Source organism: Microtus pennsylvanicus, chromosome 1, assembly GCF_037038515.1.
Source record: "Microtus pennsylvanicus isolate mMicPen1 chromosome 1, mMicPen1.hap1, whole genome shotgun sequence".
NCBI lineage: Eukaryota > Metazoa > Chordata > Mammalia > Rodentia > Cricetidae > Microtus > Microtus pennsylvanicus.
In genome coordinates this window covers 58,982,220-58,996,401 of record NC_134579.1, presented here as the reverse complement: position 1 = coordinate 58,996,401, position 14,182 = coordinate 58,982,220, and the positions used below count along the sequence as shown (strand labels likewise).

General features: G+C 45.1%; 1 protein-coding gene across 6 annotated transcripts in view; it reads right to left on the bottom strand.

Moving 5' to 3' along the window:
• The window catches only part of LOC142845792 (protein mono-ADP-ribosyltransferase PARP14-like), a 94,048-nt gene extending 82,008 nt beyond the window's left edge, over positions 1-12,040 (bottom strand). For 3 of the 6 annotated variants that reach the window (XM_075965158.1, XM_075965167.1, XM_075965207.1), the window contains exons 1-4: positions 11,792-12,040; positions 5,780-5,910; positions 4,740-4,773; positions 187-372 (exon numbers count right to left, since the gene is read on the bottom strand). In XM_075965158.1, the coding sequence (XP_075821273.1) occupies positions 187-372; positions 4,740-4,773; positions 5,780-5,910; positions 11,792-11,978 (538 nt within the window). In that variant the 5' untranslated portion in view covers positions 11,979-12,040. The remainder of the gene's footprint in view (positions 1-186; positions 373-4,739; positions 4,774-5,779; positions 5,911-11,791) is intronic. The other 3 variants (XM_075965185.1, XM_075965227.1, XM_075965196.1) reach the window with 1 other exon arrangement.
• Positions 12,041-14,182: the final 2,142 nt, after the last annotated feature.

The window sequence follows — 14,182 nt, the reverse complement described above, 5'->3', positions numbered from 1 at the left end:
CTGGACAGTCACCCAAAGTTCCTCTATACTGTTGAGGTATCCATCTTCAGCCTACACACCCATAGTTTCCAGAGACATTTCCATGAAGCAGGAAATTTCAAAGTCAGATCAGTCACTATCTGCTGTGTCCTGCAGAATGTCTCACAGACTCTATCATGAATCAGGAACCCCTAAAGATCATCTCACCTTTAGGCAAGTTCAGCAGTCCTCTTTCTGTGGGTTCTTCATGTCCATTATGCAACAGTCCAGGCAAGAGCAGTTTCTTGCCCAAATGGCTATCAAACTCCATAAGGTGCCTCTTCATTGCCCATCTTCTTCTTGAAGTAGATTGGTGCTGCCAGGAGCAGACGTGTCTCATTGTCATGAAAAGCCCTAAATTATTAAAGCATTAAATAGCATATTCCATAGTCTTTGAAAGATATGAAGAATGTCTATCTAAAATATATCTATGTACATCTAGAAAAATCTAACTAACATGACTACAAGCTTGATTATTATTAATGATTATCCATTAACAACCTATATTTCCTAATTATACATTACATTTTAAAAATGAACTATACAATCACAATACCTTAAATCAAGAGCAGAAATACATATACATATAACAAAATTGACCTTAAAATCCATACCAATGCAAATTATTCATACCTATATCATTTCCCCCTTTAAATGTAAAAGAACATTTATAAACAATATTTGGGAATATGGGCGCAGTTATTTCTCTCCAAACTGATTCCTGATGAATTGGGGCACTATTAATCAGATATTTCAGGGTATAACCTGTGTGCTAGGTTTATCTCAGTTGTCAATTGAATGAAGTAATTTTTTGAGGGTGTTCACAGCAACCTTTCAGGAGGGCGTGGTCTATTATACCATATTGGGATAGAGGCAATCCAAAGAGTCTCATCCTCTGTGAAAACAAAAGAAACTCCTTTCCAAAGCATCATGTCCTTAGATCCAAATTTTAAAGTCAAGGTATTTTGAAAATATCTATCTTGGATTAGTTCAGCAGCATTTATAAACAAATACCTATTAGCAGCTCTTGCTCCTTCCTCAGCATTCAAACAATTCAAACAGAGTATAATAGCATAGAGTATCAAGATTCTCTGTGTATTTTCCATCTGTGTGTGGCTTTATTTTAACCTCTAATTTGTTTAATTTTACTTTTTTTTTTTTTTTGCTTTTTGAGACAGGCTCTCTGTATATCTTTGACCTGGAATAACTCTGTAGACCAGGCTATCCTTGAACTCTCAGAGATCCGTCTGTCTCTGCCTCCCAGGCATTGGGATTAAAGGCGTGTGCTACCACACCTTGGAGTCACAGAGGTCAATCTCCCTCCACCTCCCAAGTGTTGGTATTAAAGGTGTGCACTACCACACCCAACTCCTCTCTTTCTTCCTTTTTTTTTTTTTTGGTTTTTACTTTAAGAACTTTAACTTTTAGCCTGCATATATTTTTAACACACTGTAAATCATTTAAAGGTTTTCTTTGTCTTTGAATCTCTCTTTACTGTATATCTCTCTTTTTCTGACCACACAAGCCTTTAAAATTTACCAAGCAATATAGGTAGGATTAAAGCCGTGGCTTTGAAGGCTGGATCCAGCCCATTCCTTAGCTTTCCACCCTCATGGCAGAGGTACCGATTGTAGCCACGTTTATTACCACAACTCTGTGGCGTTTCAAGGTCCCTGCCAACAAGTAAGCTGCAGCATTATGTCCACAGACAACACTCAAGTCCTCTCTCTATAGTCGGCCCTCCTGCCTCAAACAGTCAGAGTTTGCTCTGGCAGGACAGCCCAGAAAGCTGGCATTTTTAAATGGCACAGTTTTTCCTGCTACGGCTGAAAACCGAAAAGCATGTGTTCAGCTTTTCATCAACACCATTTAAGTGTTTCGTGGCAGGACCTCTTAAAAGAGCTGCAGGATTTTGCAGCTAAAGCTGACTCAGGAAGCCTCTCTTAGATGAGAGCAGTTGCTTGCCTCTGGCAAGCAGAGCAGACCCGAGAAATTGCTGCTACCAAGAAAACATGCTTTACTCTATCCTTTACTATGCTTTACTCCTGCCTGCACCTGGGCAGACTGCAGAATCAGGCTTAGGCAGGCAGAAGAGCATGGCGGATTCAAGCCGCCACACAGAGACGTGTTTTTAGACTGCGCAGTTCTCTGCCTGTCAGATTTGGCTGTAACTTGGATGAAAAGAATTTCTGTGCTGCATGCTCAGTCTCAGAATTAAAGTGCTGAGTGCCGCTCCTACCTGGCAGCCCCAGAGCTAGCACAAAATGGTACGTCTCCATTTTGAAATTTTCCTGACTCAGCAGCAGGAAAAAACCTGGCTGTTTTAAAATGCCAGCTTTCTGGGCTGTGCCGCCATTGTGATCTCTGTCTGGCTCCTGCGGGAGACAGACCTTTTGAATGGAGTATTTGGAGTAAGTGCTACGATTTGTTTGATGGCAACTAGACTCACTGTGTGCCTAAAAGGAAGTCATTGTGTGCTGTGGCTCAGAGGCACAAACAGCTCCACCACGCTATTGGTGCAATGTGCAAGGATCAGAGGCACAAACGGCTCTGCCATGTTGGACTGAGCGGGGCAAGCAGGCAGTACCTGTTTTTGACCTAGTAATTGTCACAGCTTAGATTCTTAAGCGCTCAGTGATTTAAAGGCGCAAAACAAAGTGCTCCTGGATAGTAAAAAAAAAATTGCATATTCACAATAAAACAGATTCAGACACTGTTGGATGAATGTACGTAGGCTTGGGAGAGAGAAGAAAAAGAATATAAAGAATAAAGTTAATGTCTTAAAAAAGGGTAAAGTCTTTAAAGAGACAGAGTACAGATAGTTATAGATTAAAAGAAATAAAGAAAAATAAGCCACGTAAAAATGGAAAATTCAGAGAGTCTGGATTATGTACATTGTGTTTTCTTTAAAATTTTTGACGGTGAAGGAGCTAAGTACAGAGAGGCATTTCATTACATGGGCTGCCAAGCTAAACCAGAATGGATATAAGGGTATTACGATTTCAAAATTTGGGTCTAAGGATATGATGCTTTAGAGAGGGTCTTCTTTTGTTTTCACAGAGGACCAGGCCCTGTGGATTGATTCTATCCCGATGTGATATGATAGACCACGACCTCCCGAAAAGTTTCTGTGAACACCCTCAAAAAATTACTTCATTCAACTGCCAACTGAGATTAACCTGGCACACAGGTTTATGCCCCAACGGTACAGAGGAACTTTGGGTCCAGGCAGCGAGATGTCTCTGTCATTTCTAGAGCTTTGGATTTCTTGTTTGCTTAGGTAATATTATATCCTTCTGGAGTTTTTGATGGAGTTGAAGAATGATTAGTTATAGTTATAGTTTTCCTTAGTTATGATAAAAGATAAAATAAATATAATATTGTGGCTGTAATTCTTGCTTGATAACTGTTTTGTTATATGTAATCTTACTATGTTAAAGTTAAAGTCTTTCTTTTTTGTTTAAACAGAAAAAGGGGAAATGATGGGGGAGAGTCTTCTGTTTTGTGTTAATTTCATTGGTTAAATAAAGAGACTGCCCTGGCCCTTTAATAGGACATAAATTATGTAGGCGGAGTAAACAGAACAGAATGCTGGGAGAAAGAAGCTGAGTCAAGGAGTCGCCACAATTTTCCCACTCCAGGCAGACGCAGGTTAAGATCATTCCTGGTAAGCCAGCTCGTGGGCTAAACAGATTATTAGAAATGGGTTAGGTCAATATGTAAGAGCTAGCCAATAAGAGGCTGGAACTAATGGGCCAGGCAGTGTTTAAAAGAATACAGTTTCCATGTAATTATTTCGGGTAAAGCTAGCCAGGTGACGGGAGGCAGCCCAGCCCGCTGCTCCTATCACAACAAGTGAGAGACCCTGTCTCCAGGCCGGAAGGCAGAGTTATGCAGGGAAAGAATTCCTCTCCCCTAGATTCGGTGTCTGCATCTCTTGGTTGTTCTTGCTCACCTTTTTCAGTATGGTTCTTCATTTGGTGCCCTTTACACGGATATTATTAGCTGCTCCTTCATTTAAGTCTTGAGCAGGACCCACCCACCAGCAAAGCAGGAGACCTGAACCCAGCTCCAGTGCTGGCTGTTTCCTGTGCAATTGAGGAAGGAAGAGCTGGTGCCATCCAGAGAGACACACAGCAAACATCCACTACAAATCCTGTCCTTAGCAGGGCAGTGGTGGCGCACACCTTTAATCCTAGCACTCAGGAGGCAGAGGCAGGTGAATCACTGTGAGTTTGAGGCCAGCCTGGTCTACAAGAGCTAGTTCCAGGACAGGCTCCAAAAACTACAGAGAAACCCTGTCTTGAAAAACCAAAAAGAAAAAAAAAAGAAAAAGAAAAGAAAAAAAGAAAAAAGATCCTCTCTTTGCCACTACAAGTTCTATCCTTGCTATTACTAGCCACCAAAACACAAGTGTCTATCACCACCTCCCACATCTTCCTCTCCTCTCTTCATCTCCCAAAGCAAAATAAAAAACAAAACAAAACAAAAAGCTGGTCCTGTTCCTCTAAAGCTAACCAGAAGAACAATGGGCTGCCTCAGGGAATGCTTTAAACACGTCTGGCTCAAACTTGAAAGAAGATGCCCCTGCAGATGGCCCCAAGGTGAGCGGAACCTGTCTGATATGAATCTAGACATCTAGATGAAGCTCTCCCAAGATACTTGTTTAATAAACACAAAACTGCCTGGTCAACACCAGGGCTGCCTTAGCTGAGACTTACCATTTTCTGTTGCTTCTTTTTTTGTCTCGGATTCCTAAAAGGCAAACAGCAAGACAGCATTAATTCAAGAATCATTTCTTTTTGTCTGTTTGGGTTTTGTTTGGTTGGTTTTTGTTTCTTTGCTTATTTGTTGGTTTGGTTGGTTTTATTTGTTTCTTCGAGACAGAGTTTCTCTGTGTAACTGTCTGACTGTCACGGAACTCTGTAGACCAGTCTGGCCTCGAACTCACAAAGATCTACCTGCCTCTGCCTCCCGAGAGCCAGGATTAAAGGCATGTACCACCACCACCTGGAGACTATGAATCATTTCATATATAAATAAAACACCTCTTGGGCCAGGCTGGAGATGTAAGTTAACTGAAATGATAATGACACATTTGGATAATGGATTGAAAGCTACATGTCACAGTTGTCTTCTTGCTGGTCACAATAATCACTGATGAAATGAGACACACACAGGAGACTCCCATGAGGCAGCTTAGCCAGCAGTTTGCCTGATTTGGCACTTAGTTAATGTTTCCTGTATGAACATGGGTGCACGTGCTTCAGAGAGGTCCCTGACAATCTTCTTCACAGCTGAGGGAACAGCACACACGGGGTACACTGCTGGCCTCAAGATGATGGAAACAGAACAGCAGGCTTCTGGTTATAAAGACACCAAGACCAATGGATACAACTTTGACATCCCAAATATATTACTATTGAGACTCCCAGTCTTGACTCTTCCAAAAATGACAAAAATGACAGCTTCTCCATTGTTTACAGTCCTTGCTCCCTCCAGAGTCCCAAGCTGCCATTCTCAGGCTACTGTGACTTAGGCCCTCATCTACCATTTTTCTTTTTGAGACATAGTCTCACTGTAGCCTTGGCTGGTCTGGATTCACTATGTAGATCAGGCTAGCCTTGAACTCATAAAGATCCTCCTACCACTCCCTCCTGAGTGCTGGGATTAAAGGTGGGTGCCACCTCACCCAGCTCATCTACACCATATTCATCATAGAGATTTCCGCACACCTTGTAATAACGTCCCATGTCCTTACCTTTTCTGGAACTGCCTCCTTAGAGACTGAGGCTTTCTCTGGGTCTTCGGGCAACCGGACAGTTAACTTGAATATCCCTTTTCCTGGCCACACTAACTCATGATTCTCTTTCTTCAGAACATTCTGCCGAACTGAAGCATTAAAAAAATAAAAAGATTTTAAGCCAAATTTCAAGCAATATTTCCTTACATAACTAGTCCATGATTTCTACAAATTTATTGTTATGAGCCAGCAGCTCAGCCCATCTCCCTAAGCAGCAAGCCCTTGTAAAAGAAGGAGAACTCAGCACAGGGATGTGAATGTCACTGTGTGTGCATTATTCATGTTGTAGACATGTGGGCATATGGAGGAGTGCACACCCCTGGTCACGTGGAGGCCACAGCAAGACACTGGGCATTTCCCTGCATGGCTCTCTGAGTTCTGGCCCGGAGATGGGGTTTCTCACTGAAGTTTTCTCATTGCCTAAGCTTGCTGTGATCTGCCCATTTCTGCCCTCTACACTGGGCACATGGAGCCATGCCTAGCTGTTTACGAGGGGACTGGAGTTTCAAATTCTGGCCCTCACACTGACACAGCAAGCTGTCTAACCCAGTGAGCCATTCCCCTGCCTCTAAACTTCCTGGGGTGGTGCGGTTTATTTGTTGATGGAGCTTTCTTGAGACAAGGCTACTATGCAGCCCTGGTTGCCTAGAACTTGCTCTGTAGACCAGGCTGGACTCACACTCACAGAGACTTGCCTGCCTCTGTCTCTCAAGTGCTGGGGTCAAAGCATGTGCTGCCATGCCTAGATTACTTCTTATTATTCATTGCTTTATCTTAGTTATTGAGTATTCCCAAAGGGCCTTGAGATTACAACCATGGTTGCCAGCTCATGGTCCTGGAAGTTTTAAGAAATGAGTTCTAGAAGAAGCCAGATTTCCCTAGAGGAAGGGGTGATCCTGGGACCCCAGCCCTTTTCTCCTTTCTGTATCACTACATAGCCAAGAGTTCCCGAGAGGGTGTACTGCCTTGTGCCATTGGCCCGAAAAGAGCAGGTCAATTGATTGTAGACCAAAAACTCCAAAATTGTAAAGCCTAGATAAACTCTTCCTCTATTAAAGGTGATTATCTTGGATATGTTATCACACAAGGGAACTCTGGTGAATGCTGTTAGCATCCTGCTACACAAATCTTACTTACACAGCCTCAGCCTTCTTATTGGTTACTGTGGTCGTTGGAATTGTTTTGAGCCAGTCAGTGAATTCCATTGAAGAAATATAGAGTGTAGTAGTACAGAACCTGTACTGGACTGGGTGGGTTCTGAAGGTGTGAATATTTATAATCACAGGGACAACTGTGTACATGGGGTGAGACCCATGCTGTAGACAGATGACCCAGTTGGTCATCAGAATGACCAGAAGTCTAGCCATTATACTGCAATGATAAACAACCCATATTTGGTCGGAGAGGGAACAGAAAAAAAAAAAACTAGAACGAGCCGCGGTGGTGGCACACACCTTTAATTTCAGCACTTGGGAGGCAGAGCCAGGCAGATCTTTGTGAGTTTGAGGTCAGCCTGGTGTACAAGAGGTAGTTCCAGGATAGGCAGGCCACTTTTATACAGAGAAACCCTGTCTCAAAACGAAGCAAATCACTCAAACAAACAAACAAACAAAAATAGACTACAACAGATTTTGAAAAACAGAATTAGAGCACCAGACAGCTAAACTTAGTGAAACTCTACAGAATCCAAAGACTTGCCATTTGATTTCCAGTTCACCCACAGTCTAGCTGAGTGGCTATAAAGAACTAAACACTTCTGGAACAGAGGTTTCCCACTGAAAGTATTTTCTAGGAACGCTGTCAACCACATGAAGAGCTATGAAAGTGTCAACTGTGATATCAGAAGCTGCAGCTAGAGAGAAGAGGAAAATCAGTGTCGCTCAGATCATGGAGAAGCAGAAAGGAACAGGGAGGGACACGGCCATCATAGAGAACAGGAAAAGTAAGGAAGGGGTGTGACTATCATAGAGAATGGGAAAGGAACAGGAGAAGCCATTATAGAGAACAGGAAAGGAACAGTGGGGCGTGGCCATCATAGAGATCAGGAAAGGGATAGGAAGGAGCATGGCCATCATAGAGACCCTTCAGGAACAGTAAGGGGCATAGCCAGCACGGAGAACAGAAGAGTAACAGGAAGGCCCCTACCAGCATAGAGAACAAAAACGAAGGAGAACAGGAAATGAAAGGAAAGGGCAAGGCCAGTATAGAGAACCAAAAGGAACAGGAAGGGTGTGTCCAGCTAGAGGATGGTGCAAACAGGTCAAGAAGAAAGATACCAGAGACTTGGTGTTCACAGCTACTGCAAGACATCAGGGTCCCCTTGTTCTCTGATGGACAGCTAGTCTGATGAGCTCAGAGCCTGTCACAAAGGGAAACATGATGGCTCTCCCACCTCAACCATGAAGTCGGTAGGTCTAGTGACTTCACTTAGATGTCCACCCAGATACAGACATTAGAATCCATCTGAGAAGGAACATGGGACTCTAATTCTACTCTATGAGTAGTCAGAAGTTTCCACAGAAGCTGTACCGGCTGATGAGGGGACTGAGGACTGTTTGACCTCAGGATGACCTCTGTGTGAACAGTCTGAAGCCTGTTACAGAATGTCCTGCACCTCTGTATTATAGTCCTCCTCTTTCCTGGACTTTGGTGAAGTCCACCCAAGGCATCCACGCATGGCCGTCTCTTCTTAGATGTGTGCAATGTGTACAGGCACAAGTATTGCCAGAGAGCCAAGGTGGCAATAACAGTGTGTGCTTCCCATCCAGAAAGTGAATCTGGGAGGAGGAGGCAAAATTCTGATGTCTAGTCTCTCCCCTGTGCCCACCTCAAGTCAGCTATGTTCAGTTTTACTTAAGAAGGTGGGTTCTAGGGTCACAGAGATGACTCCATGGTTAAGAACACTGGCTGCTCTTCTAGAAGACCCCGATTCTGTTACCAGCTCCCACATAATGGCCTATGACATCTGTATGTCCAGTTCCAGGGATTTGATGCCCTCTTGTGGTCTCTGCAAGCACTGCATGCATGTGGTATACAGACATATAAAGAGCAAACACCCATACACATACAATACAAATAAATCTTTTCTGTATGTTGGTATGGTTTTCAGAGACAAGGTTTCTCTGTGTAACAGTCCTTGCTGTCCTGGCATTTGCTTTGTAGACCAGGCTGTCTTTAAACTCACAGAGATCCGCCTGCCTCTGCTTTCCCTGTGCTGGAATTAAAGGCATGCCCCACCACTGCCCAGCCACAATTTTTTTTTTTAAAGAAGGTGAGTTCCCTTATTACAAGAATACCTAAGCCCTCACTTAATAAACAGGGGCCCATTTAAGACTAGAATGTATGATAAAGTGTGTCCACCTGAAATGGGGCTACAGGGATTTGAGTTTGGGTCTGAGAGTATAGCTCAGTGTCCTAAGGGGGGAAAAAAAACACCTACATACTCAACAGTACACAAACCCAGTTGACCTACAAAGGTGAGACCTCCCTGTTGGTACCGGTATACACTACTGCACTGGTAAGCTCAGTAGTACTGCCCAGCTGGTGTAGGTTTATATGAATAGAGTCAGGCCTGCTCAGGGTGTTTCTGGGACAGAGGGTGGGGCCTCTACAGGAAAGGAAAGCTGCTGCACTAGGGAAATTCCAGCTGCCTTGCTGAGGAGGAAGTTTCCTCAAAAAGGAAACCAAAAGTGAATAGAAGTGTAGGTTTACGTGAATTCATGCCTGCTCAGGGTGTTTCTGTGAAGGAGGGTGGGGCCTCTACAGGAAAAGAAAACTGCTGCCCTAGGACTGCAGGGTAAATCTGCTGGGAAATTCCAGCTGCCTTGCTGCTGAGGAGGAAGTGGGGCCTCAAATAGGAAACCGAAAGTGAATAGAAGTTCTAGTCACCCCAAAGACTGGCCTGTAACAATGTTCCATTTTAGTGTTCTGAGTCATCTGTGCTGGGAATGAATGAGAGGAATCAGCTGAGCCACCTGGGAGAAGAGGGGCTGTGGACTGGGAGTCCCTGAGGGAGAAAGCTGAGCTGGGGTGAGAGCCCAGCCTTCACCTCAGCTGCCCAGGGCCTGCTGGGAAGGCTACAGCTGGGACTGCACCCCCACAACCATACTTCCCCATGCTGTGTATGTCACTAAACTACCAGTATCCTATAGATCTCCATTTTGTTGGTTTGAGGCTCTCAATGAACAACAGAGATTTTTCAGACCTCAGCACGTCCCAGTCACCTCAGAGGGCTGGTGGCAAATGCTTCCCCACTCACCCACATTCTCTGTACTAAAGTGTCTAGAATAGAGCTGGGGCTGGATCTAGTTCCCCCGCCCTCGCTGTGACAAGGATGCGGTAGTCTGTACCCCTAACCTGCGACCGGCATTTGGAGATGGCTCAAGAGAAGAACGCACTCCATAAGGGTTGTGTCTACTGGAGTAGTAACAGCTGGCATCAAACTGGGAACCCTCTAATCCTCTGAGGTGGTTCTCAACCTGTGGGTCGTGACCCCTTTGAGAGTCAAAGGTCCTTTCTCAGAGGTAGCCTAAGACCATCAGAAACAGATATTTACATTACACTTCATAGCAGTAGTGAATTACAGCTGTGAAGTAGCAATGAAAATAAGCTTATGATGGGGTCACCACAGTTTGTATTATAGGGTTGTAGCAGTAGGAAGGTCAAGAACCACACTGCTCTAGGAAAAGAGAAAATGAGAAAACAGGATCTGCTGTCAGCTCTCTGTGGAGCCCACCCTGGTGAAATCCAACCCAGGACTATCCTGGCTAGTGCCAGGACAGGCTCCAAAGCTACAGAGAAACCCTGTCTCAAAAAAACTAAAAAAAAAATAAATAAATAAAGAGTAAGTAATAGTAAAAATAAAGAGTAAGTAAGTAAGGTTCTTGCTTTGCAGAGGGATTCAGCGCCCTGCAGGTCTCTCCTGCCTCCTGACCTGGCTTTCTGAAAATGTGTGTCAATACCTTCTATACCTGTCTCTTTCTTTCATTTTTTCTTCTTGGCTCCTTGTTGGGCTGTTATCTAGTCTACAGCCTGGCTTCCTTGGCCTCCTTGCCCCTCGTTCGCTCCAAAGGTCTCTCCAAATCCAAGGACAAGAGGGAGGAATTGTCTGAATTCTGAGGGTGACCCTGGTCTACAAAATCTCAGGTGGGGCCTGATGGTAGTGGCACACTCCTTTAATCCCACCACTCTGGAGGCAGAGGCGCGCAGATTCCTCTGAGTTCAAGGCCAGTCTGGTTTACAAGAGCAAGTTCCAGGACAGTCTCAAAAGCTACAGAGAAACTGCCTCCTAAAACAAAAACAAACAAACAAACAAAAATATCTGAGGAGGGAACTAATGGTGGCCTTCCTGGAGCCACAGGTCTGGGCAGTCACCACCCTGAGCAAGCAAGGCTGGGCTTCCCTTGCAGATTGCAGACAGAAGTGGGGAGCATTGAACTGCTCAATGGTTCTGGAGCCTTCCTGCCATGAGGGAACCCTCCACTGGAACCCCCACCCCAGCTCAAAGCCCACAACCACTCCAGGCCACCCTGGGGCAGAAGGACAAAGAAGGACTTTGTCCAGGCTGTGGCACTAGAGCCCTGGGACTTTTCCCTCCTCAAGCTCACCTCCCAAAGACATTGTCCCCCACCCCCAACCAGTAGAACTCAGTAGCGCTAGCTGACCCAAGACTCTGCAAGATTCTTAATTCTTTAACTGCACCACTTGAATAATAAAAACATTTTTAAAAAGGAAGGAAAGGAAGAAAGAAGGAAAGAAAGAAGGAAGGAAGAAAAAGCAAAGCACGGGAAGGTTCACAGCACCAGGAAGCTCCTGGAAGAGCAAGGGAACTGCCACTCCTGGATGCGCTGGCCACTCCCGATTCTGACCCCAGGATCTCAGGCTCCCGTCGCGCTGCTCAGAGTTCTGGGCCCCGCACCAATGGCCTGAACCCCAAGCTGGGCGACCCTTTTCGACCTTTTAGCCTCTCACCGTCCTCCGTGGAAAAGAGCACCAGGAAGCTTGCCGGGTTCCCGGGCTGTGGGACGACCTCGCACTCCCCTCCGCCCGACTTCTTTCGGCTCTGGAAGTACATTTGCAACTTGTTGATTAAGGTCTTCGGGGGGTCGGGGCCCCAAGACCCCTCGACCATCAGCGGGAAGGGCCCGGACTCTGCCATCCTGGCAGGCCTGCGAAACCGCTACTGCTGGGTCGCCTAAAGCTGCGCAGAGTTTACTCTGAGTTAACTTCTCTTTCGGTTTCATTTCCTGGAAATTCCTCAGCGTCCTTACTTTCTATTTTCACCTAGCTGACCCCGAATTGGAATAAAGCATCACTCCCAAACTCCCACACACACCCAAGGACCCTGGGGCACTCCCAGTCCCCTCTTTATTTTCCAGCCCCCACAGAGGTGAGTCAATCCCCCTGAGCTGGCAGTCCCCAGGACTCTGGTCTCCAGTGCACCTTCACACTGGCTCCCTAGCTGGGCTCAGCCTGCACTTCACCCCAGCCACAGCTGAGCTTTGCTCCATCCCTAGGATAACTTCAGTATACCTGAAATCCACATTGTATGAGAGAAGAAAAGGGGCTCACAAATGGTACTCCCTGCTTTCTTGGGGACCACCCGTCAGAATTTAACCTGCCTTTTTCCTGCTTCTGAATTCTGTTTTCTCTTCCGTGAAAACTGTGTCTACAAACTCCCAGTTTTGAGGAATGTGAGCTAAGCACCGATCATGTGTGCAACTAAGGGACACAGATGTGGGGACGCAGGAGAGAAGACAGTAAACGGGTGTTGCTGGAGCAGGAGAGCAGGAGCTCCCAGCCTAATTAAGGGAAGGACAGAAGAGCTTATGGGCAGGTGACTTGGCACCTGAAGCCTAAAGGCTATTGAGAAAGGACCTTAGAGGATTGGTGAGGGGAGACTCTGGGTGGTGACTCACAAGCGCAGAATCACTAGGGCTGCTGCATGGTGCTGGAGTGGACTCAGGAGAAAGAAGGCTGCCGACCTGCACACTCCAGAGAGGCCTGGAGGAAACGTGGGCTCTAAGCTGCCACTGAAGGCAGCATTTGCTGACGGATATGAAAAGTTCAGCCTGGAGTGGGGCAAGAGACTGGATCCTAGCGCAGGAGTGAAGAGGGCTGACTGGGACAGGGGTGAGAAGAGCTGGGAACTGTGTTTCCTCAACATGCTGTGAGCGGATGTGTGAAACAGTTGGAGGCTTTGCCACTCCAGGGTTTGGGTGGGTTGGCCCTCTGTGGGCCCGGAAGCCCAGTCTGATGAAAACAGAGAGGGCAGGGCATCTGGGGAGGCTGAAGTCTGACAGAATGAGGAAGTAGAAACTGCAAACCTAGCCAGACCTTCCCAGAAGGTGGCTGAACAGGAAGATGGGGAGTCAGGCTGTGGTGGGGGTGGGAGTTTGGGCTCAAAAAGTCTTTATGTTTGTTTCTTGGATTTAAATATTTTTTTCCTCCTCGTTTTTTTTTTATTTTGAAAAATATCAAACCTACAGAAAAGCTACAAGAACAGAAATGAAGACCTGTAGACCTTTCATCAGAAGCACTTGTTTTCAATAATCTGATGTGTTTACTTATTTTAAATACATTTTTATTTTTTTATTTTATTTTGGTTTTTCGAGATAGGGTTTCTCTGTAGCTTTGGAGCCTGTCCTGGAACTATCTCTTGTAGACCAGGCTGCCCTCAAACTCATTGAGATCTGTCTGCCTCTGCCTCCCAAGTCCTGGGATTAAAGGCGAATTTTATTTTTTCTTTACAGCTGAAATTTCTCCTGTACATATGCTTCACATGTTTTCTCTCCATTAGCTGAAACTTAAAAATTATTTTACGTATATGAGTGATTTTCCTGGATGTATGACTGTGTTGCATGAGAATGATGGAGACCTAAGAATCCAAGCTGCCCCAGATATAATCACAAACCCAGCTGGGCTAGACAGTCACTTAATAGACCACCCCCAACAAGGTAGATTTACCCAGGGAATTATGTCTGAGTCTCTTTAGCAAACTTCTGAACTTTTTATCCCTCTCACTCTTAGAGAGGTAATTGTATCTGGATCTATTTGGAATATTTGTATACCCTGACTTTTAGGGAGATAATTTTATCTGGCTCTATTTGGAATATCTGTATACCCTGGAGATTGTGATAACCCCAAAGATGCCAGAAACTTTCTTCATAAGGCCATGACCTCAGGATCTTGTTGGTGTATCTGCCCCTGAGCAAACTCCAACAGGGTAATTAACACAATGTAAACCTAAAGATGGCTGACAAGCTCCAACTAATTGTGAAGTTTGGTAACAGATCAGAGGCCTCCTCTTACATTATATTCAGAGTTTGATGAGTGAATTTGTTATGATTTTAATATGTTAAG